At 40.9% G+C, this 22,267-nt stretch overlaps 2 protein-coding genes across 3 annotated transcripts; one reads left to right on the top strand and one right to left on the bottom strand.

Annotated features, from left to right (window-relative positions):
- Positions 1 to 1,157: 1,157 nt before the first annotated feature.
- On the bottom strand, positions 1,158 to 11,821 carry LOC139928287 (MAP kinase-activated protein kinase 2-like). 2 transcript variants are annotated; one of them, XR_011785373.2, is made up of 11 exons: positions 11,164 to 11,821; positions 6,710 to 6,849; positions 5,848 to 5,912; positions 5,630 to 5,709; positions 4,873 to 4,999; positions 3,802 to 3,877; positions 3,505 to 3,629; positions 3,298 to 3,383; positions 3,103 to 3,183; positions 2,445 to 2,693; positions 1,158 to 2,414 (listed from the first exon to the last, which is right to left on the bottom strand). XR_011785373.2 is itself a non-coding variant. In XM_071920770.2 (10 exons), exons 1-10 carry the CDS (start codon positions 11,395 to 11,397, stop codon positions 2,550 to 2,552), a joined length of 1,158 nt encoding a protein of 385 aa, XP_071776871.1. In that variant the 5' UTR covers positions 11,398 to 11,821; the 3' UTR covers positions 1,158 to 2,549. The 2 variants fall into 2 exon arrangements, 1 of the variants encoding a protein (XP_071776871.1); XM_071920770.2 differs by having other exon boundaries at positions 1,158 to 2,693.
- A 1,565-nt stretch (positions 11,822 to 13,386) lies between these two features.
- eif2d (eukaryotic translation initiation factor 2D) lies at positions 13,387 to 22,252 on the top strand. The gene is made up of 15 exons (XM_071920816.2): positions 13,387 to 13,581; positions 14,712 to 14,902; positions 14,982 to 15,065; positions 15,178 to 15,268; positions 15,350 to 15,457; positions 15,723 to 16,000; positions 16,605 to 16,722; positions 16,803 to 16,848; positions 16,936 to 17,042; positions 17,161 to 17,316; positions 20,290 to 20,379; positions 20,514 to 20,609; positions 21,531 to 21,651; positions 21,790 to 21,964; positions 22,068 to 22,252. The coding sequence occupies exons 1-15, from the start codon at positions 13,526 to 13,528 to the stop codon at positions 22,136 to 22,138; spliced, it is 1,788 nt and encodes a 595-aa protein (XP_071776917.2). The 5' UTR covers positions 13,387 to 13,525; the 3' UTR covers positions 22,139 to 22,252.
- Positions 22,253 to 22,267: the final 15 nt, after the last annotated feature.

The raw sequence follows: 22,267 nt of genomic DNA, 5'->3' as shown, positions 1-22,267 counted from the left end.
TGTGTCACAAAGAAAGTCTGAATTAAAGCAGGATGCTAAAGAGAACACATTATTCCTGTAATTAGACCATCATGTTTTAATGCCAAACATTCAATGTGGGTGTCTTCTTTTCATCTGGATCCAACCACAATAGTTGCACAAGTCTCAATAATAACACAACACACCATAAACATCTAGCCTGTTTCCCTGTTGTGAATTGTTTTATCCTAGACTGTTGTCATGAATAGATTCCACCAGAAACATCAGATGGAATGGACTGTTATGAAGAAAATTATGCGAATTTAAATTTTAAAATACAGATTTTAAGTCTTCAAATAGGGATCATCAGAAAGAGGTGATTCTGTGGGACATGAATGCATGAATGTATGTGATCTTTCATCAGGATACCTTTTTCCAATCACACCTTTACATGCTGCACTTTCAGATGCCTCCTTTCCACAGTAGACCGAATTTAATGTGAACAATTGACCAACTACACATTTATTTAAAGGTCCCATATTGTGGAAAACAGGATTTCCCTTGCCTCTTTGATTATAAAGGAGTTGGATGTGCTATCTAAACGTTGTAAAAGTATCAAAACGCACGGTCGCCAACTAAATCCACACACAATCCATATTAGAAAACCTCCTTCCATAACTTTGTGGCGTCACAAAGTTACGCTCAATATCATTTGTCTTACAGCAGCATGGCTTTTGGAAGAAATAATACGCTAACAAAGAGTTGTTTTTTTTTCAAAGCAGTTGAGCGGTTGCCATTGTTTATTTACCGGAGAGTTTTCCCTACCAGTAGCTGCCGGCTGTGGTGTCTCACCTTTCACTCTCGAAACGGTTAGCCAATCAGAACAGAGGATCGTTAATATTAATTAGCCTTAAAGACACAGCAACAAAAACAGCCTGTTCTTGGCAAGGCTCAGAGAGATGCTGGAGAATGAATGTGTAAAAATGGACTGAGAGTGTTTTTGGTACTGGACACCACACACACAGTTTTAATGGACCTAAAATAAAACACTGGAAATTGTAGAATATGGGACGTTTAACTTTAGAAGCAAACAGCATCACATATATTTAATTATGGTGTTATCTGACACATAAGTTAGCAAAACAAGCTAGTGTAACTTCAAATGACTGGCCGGGTGATAAAGAACACACAAAACAATAGAGGATTTCAAGAGATTTAATCCAGAGTAATAGACAGACAGGATATTAGTAAGGTGCAACATTTTATACTGTACATCTCTTCACTACTCCCTTGATCTAAAATGGCTCCTTGCCCGCCACTTTTCGTCACGTCTTTCACACAACAGGAACTTCATAGCACTGCTTTTCTATTACTGCTATGGAGAAACTGAATGTTACTGAAACATGTAGACTCCAGTTTGCAACAACGATTTGTCAGAGACCTTCAAACAAATGCAATTAGCATCTGCCTCATAGGCATAGCAAGCATGTTTAACGCCACTCGGGGTGTTGGTTTTACGGGGACAGTATCACAAGTCTTAGACACTAGACTACCACAATGTGGCGAGGACATTCCTGCGTTGAGGGAAGCAGGAATGATTCTAACACAACATCAGCATACAAAACAAAAGTTTGTGGTTTGTGGTAAGGATAATTCAAAAGGCGATAAATATGAATGATGCTGGCAAACCGTTTAAACTGTCTTCAAAAATGAGAACTGTGGCTACAGGCATTTTGGCAGAAAAAAATACAGCCCAACCAACAATTAAACACATTCAATTGCAGTCATAAAAACAACCTAAAAACAATGCATGAGTTTATGACAACAAAACTCACTCAATAATACATAGAAAAATTAATAGTGTTGATGTGAGGTGTGACCGAGTATGTACATCAACAATATGAAAAAAAAACTAAGTGACATTCTAATATACATAAATGTTTGTTTCCTCTAATAAGAGGATATATGAAAAAGCTTCAGTGCACATACAGAATATTTTCCAGTGCATAGAAAAGAGGTTTTCCTTAAAGCAGAGCCGCCAAAATGACTGTATGCATTTCATTATTATTCATGGGCTGTCAGATACGATCACATTATGTCTTGTAAATAACCGAATAACAGAATATGAGAAACATGTGGCCTGCCGTGACCAAAAAAACAGAGCTCAGTTTGGATTTGGATCACTTACAGCGGCAAGTGGTAAACAGCAGGCTCCAAAAAAAAAGCTGCATCATGGTAACTATCTGATGATGAACACATAAAAGTAAAACCACAGATGCAATCCACGATTTCTTACTTATATCACCAGAAATAAAATCGTCTAAGGTTAAACAGAGGGAAATAAAAACATATTTTTAAAAAAATACTTTTGAGCCACTTGACAATCTCTGGTTTCCCTAAAGCTCTTCTTGAGAGTTTCTTTGTCTGTTTGATTCTGTGTGTGTGTGTGTGTGTGTATGTATGTGTATGTGTGTATGCATGTGTGTGTGCGAGGGGGAGAGCAAGAGAGAGAAAGAGCATATAAGGAGACTAGCAAAGTCTCTGAGCATAGAGAAACTGTGTGTAATTGATCATTTCTTAGAGTCTTTGTTTCACAGGCCAGGCGGTTGTGTGGCTGCATTTTTTGCTTTCTTTCTTCTCTTCAAAAGCAGAGGATTAGTTGAATCTTCAATAGTTTTGATTTTGATCTGTTCATAGTCCACTCTCATCGTTGCCAGGGCGCTCGTCATTTCCTCCTAATAATAACAATAACTCTTGTCAAACACAACCAAGATGAAAATGAAGTACACACAACAATGGCGCCCTGTTTTAAGTAATCCGCTATGGATTTCATTCTTCAGTGAGAGCTACATACATGCATTGGCATAACATCAAAAATATCAAAAACAATTAACTATGCTGCCAAAACAAGCAAACCCTTTTCACTCACACACACACACACACTCGCCACACACACACTCGCAATCTTGTCAACAAATCAAGGAATAAAGTACAGTTTCTGTGCCCATCCTATGTTTTGGTAACATCTATTTCACTTAAGAAGCCAGAAATAACGGCTGCAAAATTGGAGCAAACAAATAACAAAACTTCTCCTACTGTACCAACTGTTTAATGAGCGACAAATACAACAGCAACTCCACTCACCTTGACCTCCTCCCAGACATCTTGTTCCTCCTGCAGCACGCGGCTGGTGTGAAGAGGCGTTTGGGGGACCTCCATCGACTGCTGCAAGCGTAAGAGAATATGACTGAGCGTTCACAAAATCTCACAAACATCTATCTAAACCAGTGGAAGCTCAAACGGATGGAAGTCTGCAGCGAGAGGCTGCAGTCTGCTTACATTGATCCAGGGATGGTTCATGAACTCGGTGATGCTCATTCTCTGGGTGGGCTCAGTTTTCAGTAGGTGGCGGATCAGCTGTTTGGCTGCAAAAGGAAATCATCATACTATCAGTCGAAGTTAACAAATGTCTCCCACTAGCAACAACCATATCCTTGTCAGTCATGCTGTATCTGTAATTATCACCAAACCTCCCCTGCCTCTCACCTTCCTCAGACACATCGGACCACTCTGGGTTGGGGAACTCGTACTGTCCGTTGCGGATCCGTCTTTTCATCCCCGGGGATATTGCCAGGCCGTGGTTGGAGTAAAAGGGAGGATATCCACACAGCCTGGGTATAAGACAGAAATAATGCATGATGACAAGATGGATCCCCTTAGTGTCAACAATAATCTAGAGAGCTGAGAGACTCTTGGGGAAATTAAGATCATGTAAACTCAAATTGTGAAATCACAAAAAATACGTCAAGCACTTTCAGTTCTACTTTGACTGTGTTGACTTACAGAATATACATGATGACACCCAGAGACCACATGTCACAGGATTTGTCATACTTCTCCGGACCAAGAACTTCTGGGGCTGCAACAGTGTCAAGAGAGATTATGGATTCAAAATGGATTGGAGAAATTCACTTTTGTTACACATTAATGCCTTTGACACATTCTTTGATAATTGAACATATAAAAATCAACGACTGCAAAATACAGGGTCATTTAATTGTATGTGTGATTTTCCGATTGGTCCACAGGATGCGACTTCTTGTAACTCACTTCAGTCTAGTCAGTATCAATGGCTTCCACAGGAAGTACTCTGTGTAACAGTCTGCAGATACTTAGCTCTGTGAAATCCCCTCAGGGAACGCACTCAGCACAGAGACTGGGTCAAATTAACACTTAAAAGCAAACACATTGCATCAATGCAATCATTATAAATCTAGTTATTTGCAAGTAATATAGTGATAATGGTGAAGCCATATTTGGAAGGTAACTTTTATCAAAAAACAAAAATCAAGATATTATCAGTTACACAAAGCAGTACTTTCTGTGCAGCTGATAAGCAGTTCCAAGAGTAAGACTGGGCACTCACTAGGAGACTTCAAATCCAAACCAATTTTAAAAACGCATTGTATCAAACACTTGACGAAGCGTTTCACAGATTTATAACCCAGATTAACCTGCTGACTCCTGATGCGTCACCGATGTCAGGAACCTCTAATCTCACAGGAAATTGCACAATCTAACACCAGTCACAACAAGAACGGAGATAGACAGCCAGACTCGGCTCGCTCAGCCTCACCTCACTGCAAACTGCTCTCATTGGCTATTGGCGGTCTCGCTCTCGGGATGAAGCTGCGATCCCCACACACACGATATAGAGGCGGCTCAGATCAGTCGGCGAGTTGATCTGTGGTTAACACTGCCTCACAGTAATCTTTACCAACCATCGGCCCTAACCAAACCGATGGGGATTCCCCCTCTAAGTGTCAGAATGGGCAAATCTAGTGGAAATCGGTCTAATAATCCTCTAGTGTATTCCCAGCCTTTTATTATTCATTTACAGCCATGTGTTCTTACCGACGTAGTAGGGGGTGTAGCATGGTGTTGCCAGCGAGTTTAGCGTGGTGATTTCTTTGGCAAACCCAAAATCAGTCAGCTTGAGGAGGGCATCTGGCCTTTTGGAGGTGTACAGGAGGTTCTCTGGCTGAAAGAGATGAAGAAGAATAGTGATCAGTCTTCTGCACAACAGAATACAGATAATTGGCCATTCATCAACCGCAAGAAAAGCCAACATCAAACGTAAACAACAACAAATTCAGTGCTGCTTATTTCATGATGACATCCAGACACTCCATTCCAAATAAAAGCAGGAGGAGAGAATATAATTATCCAAAAGACTTTTTTAAAATCAAAGTGGTCAGTGGTTGGCCAGAGTTTTGTCTCCAATTTCAAGGATGGGTTTAAAAAAGAATGTCCCAACTAGCTGGAGGGGGTTTTGAAGGATGGTAACAACAGAAACATTTCAAGGAGGAGCAGGAACAAAACTCTGTGCTTGAAGCAGAGGAGGCGGGGAAACATTTTGGATGGATACACTCATTGTACGCTCTCATTTGGTGACTCCACTCAGCTGACTTTAGCATGTTGGACTAAATACTTTGTCCGGATTAGACCAGATGTTTTCATACAAAAGGAACAGAATTAATGAAAGGCATGTGTACATTTTGGTATGTGTATGTGGTCATTTCTTTGGCATATATGAGTGGATCAACCCTCTATTGTGCAGCCATTTCCCTAGGAGCTATAGTTTCTTTATATACATAAAGTGAGGTTTTACCTTGATGTCTCTATGAGCGATGTTGATGGCATGCAAGAAATGTATGGCTTCTCCTATACTTTTCATGATGTCAGAGGCCTCTGAATTACAAAGGAGCGGGGAGAAAGGAGGACAAGATGGGGTTTACACAACAGGAAAATACAGATGAACACAAACATTCAGAACAGGATTTTATGATCAAAACTGGATTTAATTTTACAAATTGTAAATCTCTTTACCTCTTTCTGTAAATGCATGATTCCCTCTGTCTTGGATATGAGTGAACAGTTCACCTCCATCCATACTGAAACAGCGGTAGAAGGGACACAGGTTATTTAATCAGATTTTATTTGATTTGAGGTTATTTAATCAGATGATTTTCATAATGTTGTTATTAGGGTTGGGAATCACCAGACTTCAAACACAATACAGTTTTATCACAACTACTTGGCCACAATGCAATAATACAGCAATTCTCAATGTTTTGTGTACTATAAGAACTAATTTCATTTGATACTGCAAAATACAGAATTTGGTTTTTCTTTCACTTCACAAGTTAAAATAATATTCCTTAACACAATCAATTGTCAAAAATAGGTCTATATTTGTAAGTGGAAAGCCATTAACAACTAGTTACATTTTTGATTTGTAAGCACTCATCATTCATCAATAGTCACTTTCATTGTTCATTATCAGAATCAGTAACATTTAAGATGGTTGGAAACATCAGGTAGACGCCAGCCTAATTATACTCTATGCAAGGCAAACTCTGCCTGCTTTTTATTGTTTTGTATAAAGCAACATGCCCTAAAGCCTTTCTGGCAACCTCTCACACATCAGTTTGTGTATGTTAGCCTAAATTAGCAGCTGGCTCGACTAGCACACACAGCGAACAATACAAAGCCAGTGAGAGCCAAAACTGCCAGGAGCCATAAACAGCAAAGATGAACAATGTGCAGGGTAGGAAACCTGCTGTCGTCCACATGTGCTATCACTTTCTAAGACCACACGTACATTAGTAGCCCGTATGACCTAGCTGATTGTTCTGATTGTGTGTGTGTGTGTGTGTGTGGTTGTGTGTGCGTGTATGTTACAACCCACCACTCCATGACAATAAGGAGGCACTTCCTGCCCTGGTAGAGGTTCTCGTAAACATCTGTGATGCGTACAATGTGGGAGCAAGGTGACGCCCTCCAGTGGAGCTCCACCTCTCGTCTGGCCTTTGGGCAATCCTGCAGCATCTGAGACAAAAAGAGTGACAAAAACATGAAGAGCAGAGGAATGAACAAATCAGAAAACGTGACCGGTTTTCAGTTTTGAATGTCGCCGTAGGCAGGTTTTATAAGTTGACATTTAGTTTGAATTCAGCAAAAATAACCCCCATGCTGGGTGAACATAAAAGAATAATATGTACTAATCTCAGCAATATTAAAAAGTGCCACTGCTCTGCTATTTGCTTTAAAAGTAAATTTTGTGGTTCGGGCATCAGACCAATTGAGGTAAACTTCACAGCAGGAGGGCTTCGCTCTAAGTTGTCAATCAGCTGCTTGCTGATTGCCACTGGCTCAGTGTGTAGGAGGGAGGGGAGAGGGGGATAAGTGCATCAGTCTTTCTTTCTTTCCTTCCAACTTACCTATTGCGGCTTAAAAGATACAAGTTCCTTGGAATTAATTGTGAAGGCACATTTTAATGCCAGCCGTGCTTTGTGCATGTGACATTCGTTTACTTATAAAAATTCATAAGAAAGTACCAGTTAGATAATAAATAATTGCCAATGAATTACTTTTTTGTTTGAGCTTTTACATCCACTTGAATTTTATTTTTTTACTATTTCTAACTGTTCTTAACCAAAGCCCCCCATAGGTGCAGAGATAGGTGATCTCATTGTCACCTTTTCCTGACTGAATCTCAATGGAGTTGTGCATGGTGTGAAATCAGATTAGGAAGGTGGGCAAACTCTTCTCTAACTCCAGGTGTAGAGGAAAGTCATTACTGTTCACTACTTATAGCAAATGTATTATCTTAGGGCACAAGAAAAAAAAAACATTACAATGCTGAATTTCAGTGGAATTCCCCTGTAATGTCTTTTCACTTCATACATTTTGTGGCAACTTCAAGGATGGAAAGATCAAGTTTGGCTCCCAGTGTGAAAACCAGGTGAGAATCAGTGGCCTTCCTTTGTTATCTGAATCTGAATGAAGATAAGAGATAAGACTCTGATTTGTACTTTCAGGTGCAGTAATTTCCTTGACTTTTCCATTTGAGGCTTTTTAGGTCTGCCTCGGTTACATCATTACAATAAAATTTCCCTCCACTTCCGTGAGCCGCATCTGCACAGAACAAGACATGATGCACCTTAATGAGTGGGTGAGCTCAAGGTAAAATAGCACACCAAAGTATTTGAGGTCAATAAGTGTCTGAGAGAAACAAGACGTGCGGTTTGCTGACGTTCAAGGAGTCAGAATAGGAACATAACCATGGAAACAAGGAACCACCATCTCAACCTAAGTCTATTAAACCAAACATTTGCGCTATAGAAACTGCATAGCTCATGGCATTTCATTTATGTCAACTGTAGCTCAAAAGGCAGCATGTAAGTTCGGCAAAATGTTTCTAAAAACTGCATTAGGCCTGACAGAAAAATGGACCTACTCTACTACTATGTGAATAGTCTGAGAACATTTTGGCCTGAACACAAACAACAAACCATGGGTCAGACAGTGACATCATACAGTCTTCACGGGATGGGCCTTCACACCGGCTGGCACTGCCATTACCTCTCCACCCTCACTTCCCTATCCAAAACCAATCCTGCTAAAGAACCTGCTCTTTACCCTATCCAATTATACAATTACACAGATCGACTTACTGCTGCTAGCTTTGTTAACATAGCAAGGAGAAGTCATATCCAACATCTGGGGGGTGTGGGTGGGGGGGGGGGTGTGTGTGGGGGGGTTGTTTTCCATAAGACTTCTACGCTACACAAAAAGCCCATTCATCCAGGCCCTGCAGAGCAGCCTGAGGAAGAGACAACCAGACAATCCCTATACTTGTAGATAACAAACAAAGGCCATGAAAAGGAAGAACAGTAATTTGCTGGTCTCTCCAGTTTGTTTACCCGTCTCAAAACACTTTCGCTGCCTAATAAAAGCTGAGAATGTGCTATCTGCGTGACACCTTGTGCTGCTGTACCCATCCAGACCTAATAATCTCTCAGTCATCTCTGGCCTCTCGCATGAGGCTACTTTTAGACACAGGCATGTCCCCCTCTCTCTTTCCGGCCAGCAGCAATTGGAGAGAGGACAGCAGAGGAAAAGTCAACACTCCTCTGTCAAAACACACATGATGAGATGGCAGGCCCACCTGAGCCTCTGGACATTACATAATTTCCAGACACTGGGACAGAAATCAGATTTGTTTCACCAAATCATTCCACTAAAAAGCAATTTGCCTTCTGCCCCAAAAAAGGCTCAACAATATTGATAAGCCATTGGCATGACTTGTGGCTACCCATTAAAAGCCATCTGATGTCAGTAACTTCTAAATTAAACTACATTAACTTACAGTAACTTCTAAATACGACTGAACTGCCTGGAGGGAAATCAATAACTCAGAGATCTGATGCCGACAGTGTCCCCCCCTCTTCCACCTCATCGCCAGTGTTATATGAAGCAGCGCTCTGCTCTGAATGTAAATGCACCAATCACAGCAGGTGCTCTGTAGGTGGGGTGCATCACACACGCCTCAGGGGTGACTAATAGATCCCAGAGGAGCGCAGTGAGGTAATATCAGGACACGATCCATATTCAATTATCTCTCCCTAGTGGCTGAAACAGACTTGGCAGGGGACGCATTCTGTCCTGAAGAGAGACGTGGGAGAAAGAGGGAGCGTGTAGGGGAAGCAGAATTTCTGAAATCAAAGATGAGAGGCCGGCATCTGTTCCCTTTCAACTCAGCGCTGAGCTTCACAGGTTTTGGGTTCAGCTTTGACTACACTTTTTTAGACCTGGTGTGAGCATGTGACAACAAGCAGACAACGTCAATGCATGAGGCATTTGAAGGTTGTGCGTCATCTATATTCGTACCAGTAAAGGCAAGAGAGCATAGCCAGGCTTTGCTCATCATGTCAACCGCAAAGACATCATGAACAACTTGACGTCCCAAGATTCTCCCAAACAGGGAAATGTGGATAACACATTTCCCTTTTGGACTGAAAGACAGTCCAATTACTAGTGGAAGGCTAAATGTTTGGCACAACCCCCCACCGCATGAAATTGACTTAAGATACACTGATACCATGTTGTTTTGTCAGTACAAAGCCATTTAAAAAGGGAGATTATATTCAGCCACAGTTCAAAGTAATCTATTCTAGGCTGTCGCCCTACGCAGTGGTCTGATCTGCTAAACCTATGAAATGGACCAACTTACTGCTGATTTAATAATGAAACTAAAAGTAGCCAGATGAAAACATTATACTCCCCATTCTCTCTCTCTCTCTCTCTCTCTCTCACACACACACACACACACACACACAGGAAGAATCTAAGACTGTTAGCTACATAGTAGTGTATTCAATTGCAAATGTGAAAATGTAGTGTTTTCTAGGTAAGCAATTGTGTAACAAATTTTCATTTAAGTTTGTTAAACGATTAAGTTAACGTTTTCATTCATTAAAAAAATGAAAACAGCAGTAGGGTGTCCTTTGTCAGCTCCATCTCTGATCCATGTGAGACTGTAGAGGCAAAAGTTATTTGGGGATCAGAATGACAGCTGTGGTATTACAACACTCTCAATCCCAGCAAAGGAAAACGCTGTCAGAAAGCAATGTTGACACTCTGTAGTTAAAGAATCAACAATGTACAAGCCATACTCCAACTCACTTAATTATGGATTAGGACTAGCCTAATCATACAGGCCTAGACTAAAATCAAATAACATTAGGGATAGGACAGATTTACTATTAGCCATAAGGACTATGCTTGTATGTTCTAGCACTTTTATCTGTATACTTTGCAAGACAAAGGATAGAAAGGCTACTGCAACACCAGGTGTAGTGGTAAATTAATCATTTCAACCATGAACTATGCAGTCAACCTTTTTATTCATATTAAAAGTGACATGACTGGTTCAAGTGTTACAGTATTTAGTTCAAAACTGTACCCACCAAGCTCTAGCCCATCCTGAGAGCTACAGACAAGCATCCCTCTGACTGAGTCCAACCACCTCAAATAAACACTGACAGAGTTAATTTAGGAAGCAAATATCCAATACTATCACTTACACTAGAACTAGGCTTAATACACAATGTCACGGTTAGTTTATCAAATCAAGAAGTAATTCACACAGATAAATACAGATAAAATATAAAATAATTAGATTTTGGCAAGTTATGATTTAAAACTTTCCCCATACAATAAATGCACGTTTTGCATTCAAAAGCCACAACAGGCGAGAGAAAGTATATATACATATATGAGCTTTATTTGTATTTACAGATAAATGTCCAGTAAGTGAGTTATTATATGCTATAAAGACAAAAAAGATTAAATGTTTACCTTCAGTGCATATTTTTCTCCATTCTCTTTTTGGAATATTTCCAAGACTTTGCCATTTATTCCCATGCCGAGGACCTGACTTGTAACTTTGTAGTCATCTGTTATAGCATTCTTTTTAATTTGGAGAGGATTGTAGGGTTTTACGAAAAACGGTGGGAAAGGAGCGGAGTTCAGATTTGGCTGCTGCTGGTTCGGGAAAGCCGGTTGGTTCTGGTTCGGTGCGTTGGACAACATGCTGATTGATTTTTGCGTCTAATAGCTGGGATAAATGAGTGAAACAATCCAGCAGTTGAGTTTTTCGCCTTTTGCAAGTAGTAGCTATAGCTAGCTAGCTGCAAAAGCAAAACTCATGTTGTCCTTGCATGCTGTTGACTGCTAGCCTATTGCTAGCATGGGTAGCTAGATAGGCTAGCTGGTTCTTCGCACTCAAGTCCTCCAACAGAACCAACAACTCTACCGGGCGGCTGTCGGAGAAGTGTAGTTTCTATCGTGATTCTTACCAAGTAGCTGAGTTATCGACTCGGCCTGGTATTCAGGCAGTCAAAATATTCATACAGCTAAACAACATCGGCTTACTTTTGTTAGTACGACTCGAAAACAAACTACTGACATTACTGACACTGAATTTCGTCTCAGTTTTTTATGGTACCTGCGCCAGAGATTGTCTATGTTTGATAAGACTAATCACTCAATAGTAAAACAACTGGCCAAACTTCCGGGCTGCAAGTGTGGGCGTTAACCCTCACGCATGCGGTCTCCTGTGTGTGACCTCAAGCAGAGAAGGCATAAATTATAAATATAGCTCTTAGCGAGTCTGGTACAGACCTGAATTGAGTTGTTTTTTTCAAAAACTGTATAATTTGATCCAAATGACCCCTAGATGTTTTTCACAAGAGATGTAACAGTAGTAGAGCCACATCTCCCTAATGTGTCCTAATGTGGCTGGCAGCAACAAATACGTTATTGTCGGTACACTTGACAGCTTAGTATTAAACAAATGACAATGGAGTAAAAGCCGTGATTATAGCTGCCCTAGTTGACTTGGAGACGTCCCTTGAATCAGAGCCAACACATTTCCATAATAGCAGTCATAATGCAGAGCACAAACCTTTACCAAGATATGGACTTCCGGATCAAAGGAAATTTCTCTATGGAGAAAATGAACGGTGTTTCACAGAATCATCCCTGTCACAGTCTGTGATTAAACTTGTACATTCCTCGCATATGCCGGCAATTTTTTGATCCAGAAGTCTCGAAAATGCAAACAAATGACAACAAGACTTCTGAAGCCTGTTGCCAGCATGGAGAAGAGTTTGAACGACATTTATCAATTCACTGTTTTACTCAATTTTAGGCCTAAAGAGGTGCACCGGCACACCCTAATGGAGACTGGTCTGCATTTTTCCCCGCCTCTGACGATTGTGGTACCCGGAAATCGGGGCAGAGTGAGAGCTCTGCTTCTTTCTCCTCTCTCTGCATGAGGTGCCGGGAAACTGCGTCCTCTTTCTGATAAAGGCCGTCGTTAACATGGAAATACTAGTATTATATTATTGTCGTCAGTTCTGTTCAGTTCTGCAATGACCAATGACCAATGACCAGTTATATTGAGAGGAGTCTTATCACCAAACTATATAACTTGAGGACGTTGGAACACATGAAAATAACGCACATAAGGTTACATTGACAGTCTTGATCAGTCACTGGCAGGGTATCACTTCCACAAATCACAAAACTGCTACTGCCAGTGATAAGACTCCAGGACCGAGCTCAGTCAGAATTAAAGAAGCATTTCACCAAAACGCATATACAGTTTTAGGCCTATACACTGTCACTTATCCCAAAAAGTTGTTTGCACGTTGGCCTACTGTTTTGTTTAGTTGAAGAGCCGTTGAGTTTAAGTCTTAAATTGTCCTCTGAGGATTCTAGAGGACACAGACTGAACCCACCGTTTTAAACTAATTGAATCTCTATGAAATTACATAGACTAGATGAAAAACGACCATGGTACAAAACCACATAAAACCAATTTTCTGCTATTTCGCCACTGAGATCTTTAAAGCTTACACTCATCGGATATTTGACTAAATAGCGGATGTGTACGTATTTCCCAGATGCATCTAGGGTGATCGATTTATTTATTTATTTTTTACCAGGAAAGAAACTTTAGTTGTTTCGGAACTAAACCGTGTCACTGCAGTGGCACAGTTTCCCGTCGGACAGCATTATGTGTCGAACCATAATACCAAGCGAGTAACAGCTGAATACTGTAAAGACGATCATTTTAAACTGCCAAATGCCGTTCATTTGGTGTCACAAACCGACATGCTGACTGGGTGGTAGTTGATATTTATTTTCAAATAAAATGTTCGCCAAGGCGTTTCGTGTCAAATCCAACACCGTGATCAAAGGATCAGACAGGTGAGTCGAGGCTGGCTGTGAACCAGCTCCACGGTACTTTGGTACAAACCAGAACTGTGTGTTTTGTTTTGCTTATGTCGCTAGAGCCTAAACATCACATTTTGTTCCTGTAGCTGCTGTTTGTCTCGCTTACAGCAAACATCTGTAGTGTTTCAATTAAAACTACTAAGAAACAAGCCCGACTTGGAGGCTGTCCAACCATGAGAGAGACCTGACAAATAAATCATATCGAATAATATCGTGAAACCAATATCACCTCTTTTTTGCACCTCGATCTACAATCAGTTTTGGTTAGGTTAGTCATGGCTGTCCACAGAAATTGTAAAATTGTGGAGTCCACTGCATTTCGACTCTGAGCCACTGAGCAGGAGTTGGGCCAGTTTGTTTGGGGTGAACTGTCCATCACTATTGACCTGTCTGACACATTGGTGCACAGATGTTAATATTTCCTTGATAAGCAGCTCTCACATAAAGAAACAGCTTTACATCAAAACACAGAAGTTTGGATAAAATGTTTGCCTTTTTAGCCTAGATATTTGCCCACAAAATAACATTTGGGTCTTGAGAAAAATGTTTTTTATTGTCCATGGTCCACTTGGAGGGAATAGTGTTTGTGGTACAAACAGCAGTTTGATTACAGGAATGATAATGACATGGAATTGCGACTTCAATTTAAATAAATGAATGATATGCTATACTGCTATAGCAGTACTATAGACTATGTACATCCTCATGAGATAAGATGGGATTTAAATGGTCCCCATAATAGAATACAACAGGCAAAAGAATAGAATATAAACATAAAAATGAAATATAATCAATAGCAAATTTTTTATACAAACATGCAACATAAAAATTTCAACACAGGTTAGGTAGAATGGGAAGCATGGGAAAAGTATGGAGTACAGCATTATGAGGGTTTTCAAAAAACAGCTGTAGGCCTTACTGAGGAAAAGAGAAATTAGTGCAGAATATTCATAATATGCAAAAATGTTCATTCAAAATACTGACTCATTTAAACAAATTAAAATGTGTGATTTTACCCTTGAAATCCCCTTAGCCAGCTGCCACTGAATGCATTGCGTAACCTGCCGCATGCAATATATATATTCTTCCTTCTTGTCATCCAGGAGAAAGCTCAAAGCCGACGTCTCCACAGCCTTCCCTTCGCTGTCGGCGGAGGAGCTGTCCGAGCTCGTCCCCAACAAAGAGGAACTGAATGTAGTAAAGATTTACGCACACAAGGGAGATGCCGTTACACTTTATGTCCTTCATAAAAATCCAATGTTCTTTGAACTGGAGAAACGACTTTATCCCACAGGTAAATAGCTATTGACTAACATTGATAGGATTGATTGGATGAAGTTGAGTAAGTTATATTAATTGCACCCATTTTTCAGTGTATATGCTTTGGCGCTACCCTGCTGCCCTGCCAGCATTCACAACATGGGCTCCTGTGCTTCAGAAGATGATTGGAGGAGCAGGTAAGCTTCTTTTTACGAGATTAAAACTTGCACAGATTTAGATATACAACGCATTCATATTGGTGAGAAGTTAGAAGCAGTAATTAAAAAGCTCATCTATGCTTCTCCAAAGATCTCATGCTGCCAGGAGTGGTGGTGCCTTCCAGCGGTCTCCCCGAAGTGAAACGGGGCGACTGCTGTGCCGTCAGAGTGGTGAGCAACAGGTAAAGTGATCACACATGAGATTCCTCCCCTGTTCCTCACAGTCTTTTTAGTCTCACTTGTGTTCCCCTGGTTGGTTCCAGAGCGCCCGTGGCAGTCGGCACCGCGGTGATGTCCAGTGCAGAGATGCACAGTGTGGGCATGAAAGGGAGAGGAGTGTCTGTCCTCCACACGCACATGGATAACCTCTGGTGAGCGGCCTCCATCAACCTGCACATTTCATTCAGGAATTTATTGTGGATTAACGCAGTACCACATGTATATAATCCGTGGTGCGTAGACTAATTATGTCTATTCATGATTTTATTGGCACCTTAAAAAAAAAACGAAAAAAAAAGCTTGACAGAGAAGGAGTATTTGAAAATATACCAATACATAAGCATATTTATAAGCAGAAATTATGATACAGTAAACCTTATTCTTGTTTTTTATTATTTTTTTTATTTGATCTTTTAGGGCATTTGGAGATAAGTCTGGTCCTCCTTCTTTTGCGGATGCAGACGGTGAAGAGCTCGAGCTGAATGGAGAGGAATGTGATGTAGAGGATGAGGAGGAGGAGGAGGGTGAGAAGGGTACGGAGGAGGAGCAGTGTCCCGTTGTGGCCGGTGACCAGGTGACAGACCAAGCCTGTCCTGGTGTTGAGCAGCTGAGCCTGGCTGAGCAGCAGGAGGAGAAAGAGGAGCAAGGCAACGAGGAAGAGGAGGAAAACCAGGAAGATCAGAAATCGCCACAAGGTAAAAACCTGGTTATAGATTTTAGTCACATCTCGTACCGTATCGGTTTACTTGTGTAAAGAGCTGCTGGGAAGTGGAAGTGTTTGCTGACTCCCATGAAATGGCTTCTTTACTTCCTGGATTTGATGCAGTTCCTGTTGAAACAGGATGTAAGGGCGGGACATAACGCAGTGAGGGATCATTCAAAAGTCTAAACCAATGGAATATGAGTCAGGGAGAGAAAGTCAATTTTATCTGATGGTGCGGAGGGGCGGGATTGTTCAAAAATCTGATGGTTTTATTGGTTAGAAATGTATATTTACACCTACTAGTGCAGCATGATGTCACCATGAAAGACACTCTGTTTTCCAGGATGTAAAAGTAATGGGAGTTCATTTCATGGTGACTTTAAAACTTTGTAGAAAAACTGAAGAAAACTTTGAGACATCCAGCACTTCATATCTGCAAAGCATTCATTAAGGCTGGCTAGGCTGTTTTTGGGTCCATATAGTGGAGTATTGTTGTCATAGCTAGAGAAGGAGATTTTGTGATATGTGGTGAAGTTGGAGCCTGTTTAGAGAAAAGAAAGGATTTGCCCCAGAACATGATGATCCTGATTCCACAGAGCTGATGGACGCCCTGCTGCTGCAGTGTTTCCTCCATGCGCTCAAGAGCAAGGTGAAGAAGTCGGAGCTCCCTCTGCTGACCAGCACGTTTCTCCGCATCCACATGTTCTCCTGCTGGTACTGTATAGTTCATCTTTTTTTAAGAAGCAGTGAACAGAAGTTAAACTGAGCAGTCAAGACATTTTTGTATTTTTCAGCCCAAGCGGAAAGCAACTGGATATCAAGAAATCCAGCTATAAAAAGGTACATTAGAAATGAGACATCTTACACATACAAATAGACAGTATTTTTAACTTTTATTAAGCATGAATCTCATATTTTTCTCAACAGCTGTCCAAGTTTCTACAGACCATGCAGCAGCAGCATAACCTTGTGCGGGTGAAAGAACTGAGCAAGGGTGTGGAGAGCATTGTGGAGGTGGACTGGAAAAATCCGGAGTGAGTCATGCCCTACATCAACTGACAAATTCCTGGTCGAGATTCAAACTCACAACCTGCCCAGTTTCAGGCTGACTCGCTCTGCGCTTTTGCTTTTTATTACATGAACTGTTTATAGACTGCGTTCCTTCCATGCTCCTGAGGAGGCTGATGGAGAAGCAGCTCCGGTGCAGGATGGAGGGGAAGCTGAGAAGCCGTACCATCCGCCTGAGATCACAACTCTGTACTCGGTGTCAGCTCGGCTGGAACCTCTGTTTCTGGATTCAAACAAGAGGTGTGTGTATGTGTGTGTTTTCTTTCCCCCATGCATCCATGTGTTTGTATGACTGTAGTAATTCAGGTAGCAGGGCTTTAAGCCTCTGTGTCAGCAAGCACCTGCCCTTTTTTTCACCATGTAATGACAGGTTTCTTAGCGCTGCGTGTCCACTCTTAACCTCTTCTTCCCTGCCGGCCCGCCACTGGCTCCATCATTACAAACGTAGGTTGCACGGCCAAGCTTTGTTCAAACCCACAGAACTTTATTTTAAATTCTAGTCAAGATAACAAGTTTTCCAAAGACACCAAACATGTCATGCTGAACTACAGGGAAATGTGTAGAAAATGATGCACAACCATCTAGAATTTTTCCATTTGATGTAATGGTGCAGCCATAAAAACATGGCGTCTTGTATTTGAATATTTCATTCAATATAAGCAGCTAGAGCTTCAAGAAAGAGTTGGAACGAGCAGATACAGAATATGGACGTGATGTTGTTGTACAGTTAGGAACATTTTTTTTTTCTAACTTTGAAGCTGCTTAAGGGGAAATTTAATAAGCCCGACCGACCCGGTACCGGGTCCACCCCACCCCCCTAGTTACGAAAAATCGCGATGGAAGATGGTCTATTAATAGAAGATATGAATGTTATACTGTTTTGAAAACATGGGGTCTTCAGCTTTCAGAATCCGTAAACCAATTGTATGTTGTCCAAACTATGTCTTATTACTAAGTATTTTAACAATAAAGTCGTACAAATATAAACTTCGTAAATATAAGAGCAAGTTGTGATCAAAAGATCCAGGATAATTTTCTCGTCAGTCTACAATAACATGCTTGGTATCGCGGGAAACTAGAAATTCCCAACCTTCCAATGACCCTGAACGCACCACAAACGGAACGATACAACGTCCGCCATTTCCGGGGAAACGCCAAGGAAACTATAAAAGAAGGAAGGGTCATTAGTCACTGTGTAGCGCGTGAACGCACATTGGTGCCAAGTGTGAAAACTTTCAGTTCGGCCGGCGTTGAGGTGAATGGGATCGCCATCTCCTCTGTTGAGACGTCCGGTTTTTAAACCGTTAAAAACCGTTAACGTTAGTAAGAAATAATCCTCGTGAAGGTGTAAAAGAAACAGACAGGGTTTGAAGAACGTGCATTATTTTTTCAGTCAGGGAGCTGCGGTGTTGGTGAGTGATAGCAAATGTTACAGCCTCTCTAGCTTAATCGTTGTCATCATGACTTATGTGACTTATTTATAAGTCATGATGACAACGATTAAGCTAGAGAGGCTGTAACATTTGCTATCACTCACCAACACCGCAGCTCCCTGACTGAAAAATAAATCACATTCTTCAAACCCTGTCTGTTTCTTTTACACCTTCACGACGATTATTTCTTACTAACGTTAACGGTTTTTAACGGTTTAAAAACCGGACGTCTCAACAGAGGAGATGGCGATCCCATTCACCTCAACGCCGGCCGAACTGAAAGTTTTCACACTTGGCACCAATGTGCGTTCACGCGCTACACAGTGACGTAATGACCCTTCCTTCTTTTATAGTTTCCTTGGGAAACGCAAGGAAACTATAAAAGAGTATAAAAGAGCCTGCACTCTTTTATAGTTTCCTTGGGAAACGGCGGAAACGTAGCAGTCAAACTTCACATTTACAGTCATACTGACAAAAATCTATGTTCTTGCCAAAACATTTAACCAAGGCTTATGTTATTTTCGCCAAAAACGGCAGATTTTAGTTACTCACGTTTCTACCGTAACTTTGAGACTGTTTCTGACTCATAGCGATCTTCCGGGGATTTTCACCAGCCATTTCAGTCCAGACAGACTGGAGCTCTATGGTGGGAGCTCTGGCTCTTCGTCGCCATCTGGTGGCTGTATCGAAGTACTGACACCAATGAGCCTTATACCATTCTCTTCCTCTGGCTCAGACGAAACTGAGGATAGGTTACTTGGCACTGAGGACCGTTGCATTCTCCATTAATCTGCCTGTATGGCATGGAGCTCTTCAGTCATATATGAATATTGATCAATATTCATTGTGTTTATTACTATTTCAATGATTTTGGGAGATGTATGTTATTTGTAACATGGCTATATGGAAATAAATAGTGTTTTGAAGTAAAACTCCCAGTAAACAGTCAACATGTAAACAGTAAACATGGCCAAAACATGGAGAGCGCCTGAGTATATCTTTATAAATTGTATCATATGCTGTATTTTAGTGTATTTTCATCAAATTTACAGTTACAGTTGTAGTCAAAGAGTAGGAGAAGACATTCAGTTGCATCATTATCCATGGGATCTTGGTTATAATGGTGATATTGCCTTTGAAATCTAGATTATATACTAGGCGAGGATGAAAATCTTATTTTTTCCTTTATTGCATCTCCATTTACTCTGGACTGGTAATAGATATAGGTTTACTTACAATGGATTCATATTCCTTAGCTTCTTACTTATCAAAGGAGACCAGAAATATGCATATATGCCTTATGGTTGAGGAGCTATTGCTGATTCATTTTGGGTATGTTATTTTAGGCGTTTTTTCCTAGGGCTAGGGCTAGGGCTTAACAGGTTAAGGGTAAAGTCAGGGTACAAGGGGTTAAAGTAATCCAGAACAGAGTTAGCTATGTTCATCATATCTGCTTTACTAAACACTTGGACTTTATTTTTTTTATTGATTTCCTGTTGTTGTTTTTCTAATTCCACCAATTTAGATTTTCAGAACTTCCATTAGCTACAGTATGTTCAATCACAAATAGACTGCTTTTGGCAGCTTTTTTTCTTTATTTTGGTTTTTAAATTGGTCTTAAATTCAATTCTAGGTATCATTAAAAAGGTCTTAAAAAGGTCTTAAAAAGTCCTACATTTGGCTTTCTGAAACCTGCATATAGCTTCATTATTTCTTAACTACTGCGTATTTACCCTTTGTTCCTTCAGTTGTACTGATGTGTGCCTTGGCTTACCCACAGGAAAGGAACAATACTCCAGCCTTCTGAAGTGAGAAGTATCATCACAGAGTATGTCAAGAAGAATGAACTGGTGCATGAAAATAATAAAAAGTAAGCAGATACGATATCTTATCTTGATGTAGAATGCACTTTTCAACACTAACTTGACTGAAACTGTTATTATTTATTATGTTGTTGTTTTTTTCAGTGGCAGTTTTCATGAACATGATTTTTTCCCCTGACAGTTATGTCATTATAAATCCTACTCTGTGCGACTGCCTGCTGGAGAAATCAGAGTACCAGGAGGTCGAGGCTCTGAAGTGGGATGACCTCTTCAGCAGGTAAAGGCTATATTCACTCTGTATTCACTCTCTCACACCATAACTTGCAATTACGTACCAAGATTAGCAAGAGAAAGTATTGCAACCATCTGTTTTCATTTTTTTAATGATAATGATGATTAATTGTTGTGTGTAAGTGATTGTTTAGTAAAGGTTTAGTATGCCTTGCAGAAAAAGTAAGTAAATTGATAGTTTAGTAATAAAATAAATGTTCCCTTATGACAGCATTAACCTAGGTTAATTTGAATGTGGGCAGCAGCTGGAGACAGAATGGGCATGTGTTGCCTTCAAACAATGCCCAAGTTGCTTGTGTTTTGGGCCTGCACTGTGAAAGCCCTAAAACGTTTTACATCTGCATTAATGTTACTCCAACTCCAACACTTTAGAGTGATTAGTGAGCTTGCATCAGATGGTTTAGTTTATTGGTCTGCATGGTACCATTTGAGAAAGAGCTGACTCCGTTGTAGGTGTACTATAATTCAGTCAGGACATTCTCATCATGAGATAAACCATTTATTGCAACAAATGGTAATACAGTTGGATTTAGCAGTGTGGCTCTGCTCCCAGGATTTGGTTCAGAGCACGCAAACCCTCCCTGCATATGGGACAGAGCCTGAGAGATAGACATCGCTTAAATATGATGACACTATCATTGACATACTGAGCCAACACAGTATGAATTCCTGAGTGCTAATGCAGGCGGAAGCTAGGGAGGTGGAGGGACTTAAAGCACTGTGGTTGCAGGCAGCAACGCAATGCAGCAGCATAAGCGTATACAGATCTGTTTACATGGACCGCCTAGTTATCGGTCGTGGTGGTACGGATTGTAGAGCAGCTGACTTATGACTGCTGGTCCTGCCTGACCTATACCGCAAAGCCCTATTTTGGTATCGGCTAAACGGCGCCACCTCATGTTCACAGGACGCTCGGAAGAATGCAACAGTGTTATCAGCTTGTGTTCCCTGGCCAAGCAGCCAAGGTGAAGAAGGGCCACATTGAGCCCATAGACATCGCTGTGGCTTCTAGAGGCTCCAACAAGAAGGTGATCATCATTCGCAACTTTGATTGAATAAGCACCATTTTTGCTTCCATATTTATTAGCTACAGCATCTTTTAGACTGTCATCCATTGCTCAGCGGCATGTGGCTTGCTTTGAAATTCGTCCATATTCTCCCTGTAGGTGACTCTAATAAAGAACCTGGAGGTGTATGGTTTGGATCCTGTCGCTGTGTCCGCCGCCCTGCAGCGCAGAGTCCAGGCCAGCTCAGTCTTGCATCCCGTCCCGGGAGCCAAGGACCGAGTCCTGGTCCAGATCCAAGGCAACCAGATTCAACAAGTCGGCAATTTGCTGCTAGGTTTGGAAATTATTATTATTTGAAATGTCTTACACTTGATCTCAATTGCTGAGGTGTTTGCACAGATAAATACAATTTCAAAAACATTTTGTTTGAATTTCAGATCATTATCAAATTCCTCGCAAGTACATCCAAGGACTAGACAAAGCTCCAAAGGGCGGCAAGAAGAAATAGCACTTCAACATACTGTACCATACCATCTGCTGTCTGTATAGCTACTTTACTGTATGTCAAAACAACAGTAACTAACTGTTCACCATTCATGCAATAAAGTTGACTTAACTTTCATCTTGTGAGTCATTA

This window comes from Centroberyx gerrardi, chromosome 14, assembly GCF_048128805.1.
Source record: "Centroberyx gerrardi isolate f3 chromosome 14, fCenGer3.hap1.cur.20231027, whole genome shotgun sequence".
In the NCBI taxonomy this organism is placed as follows: domain Eukaryota; kingdom Metazoa; phylum Chordata; class Actinopteri; order Beryciformes; family Berycidae; genus Centroberyx; species Centroberyx gerrardi.
The sequence above is the reverse complement of the archived record's forward strand: the minus strand, read 5'-3'. Positions and strand labels throughout refer to the sequence as shown.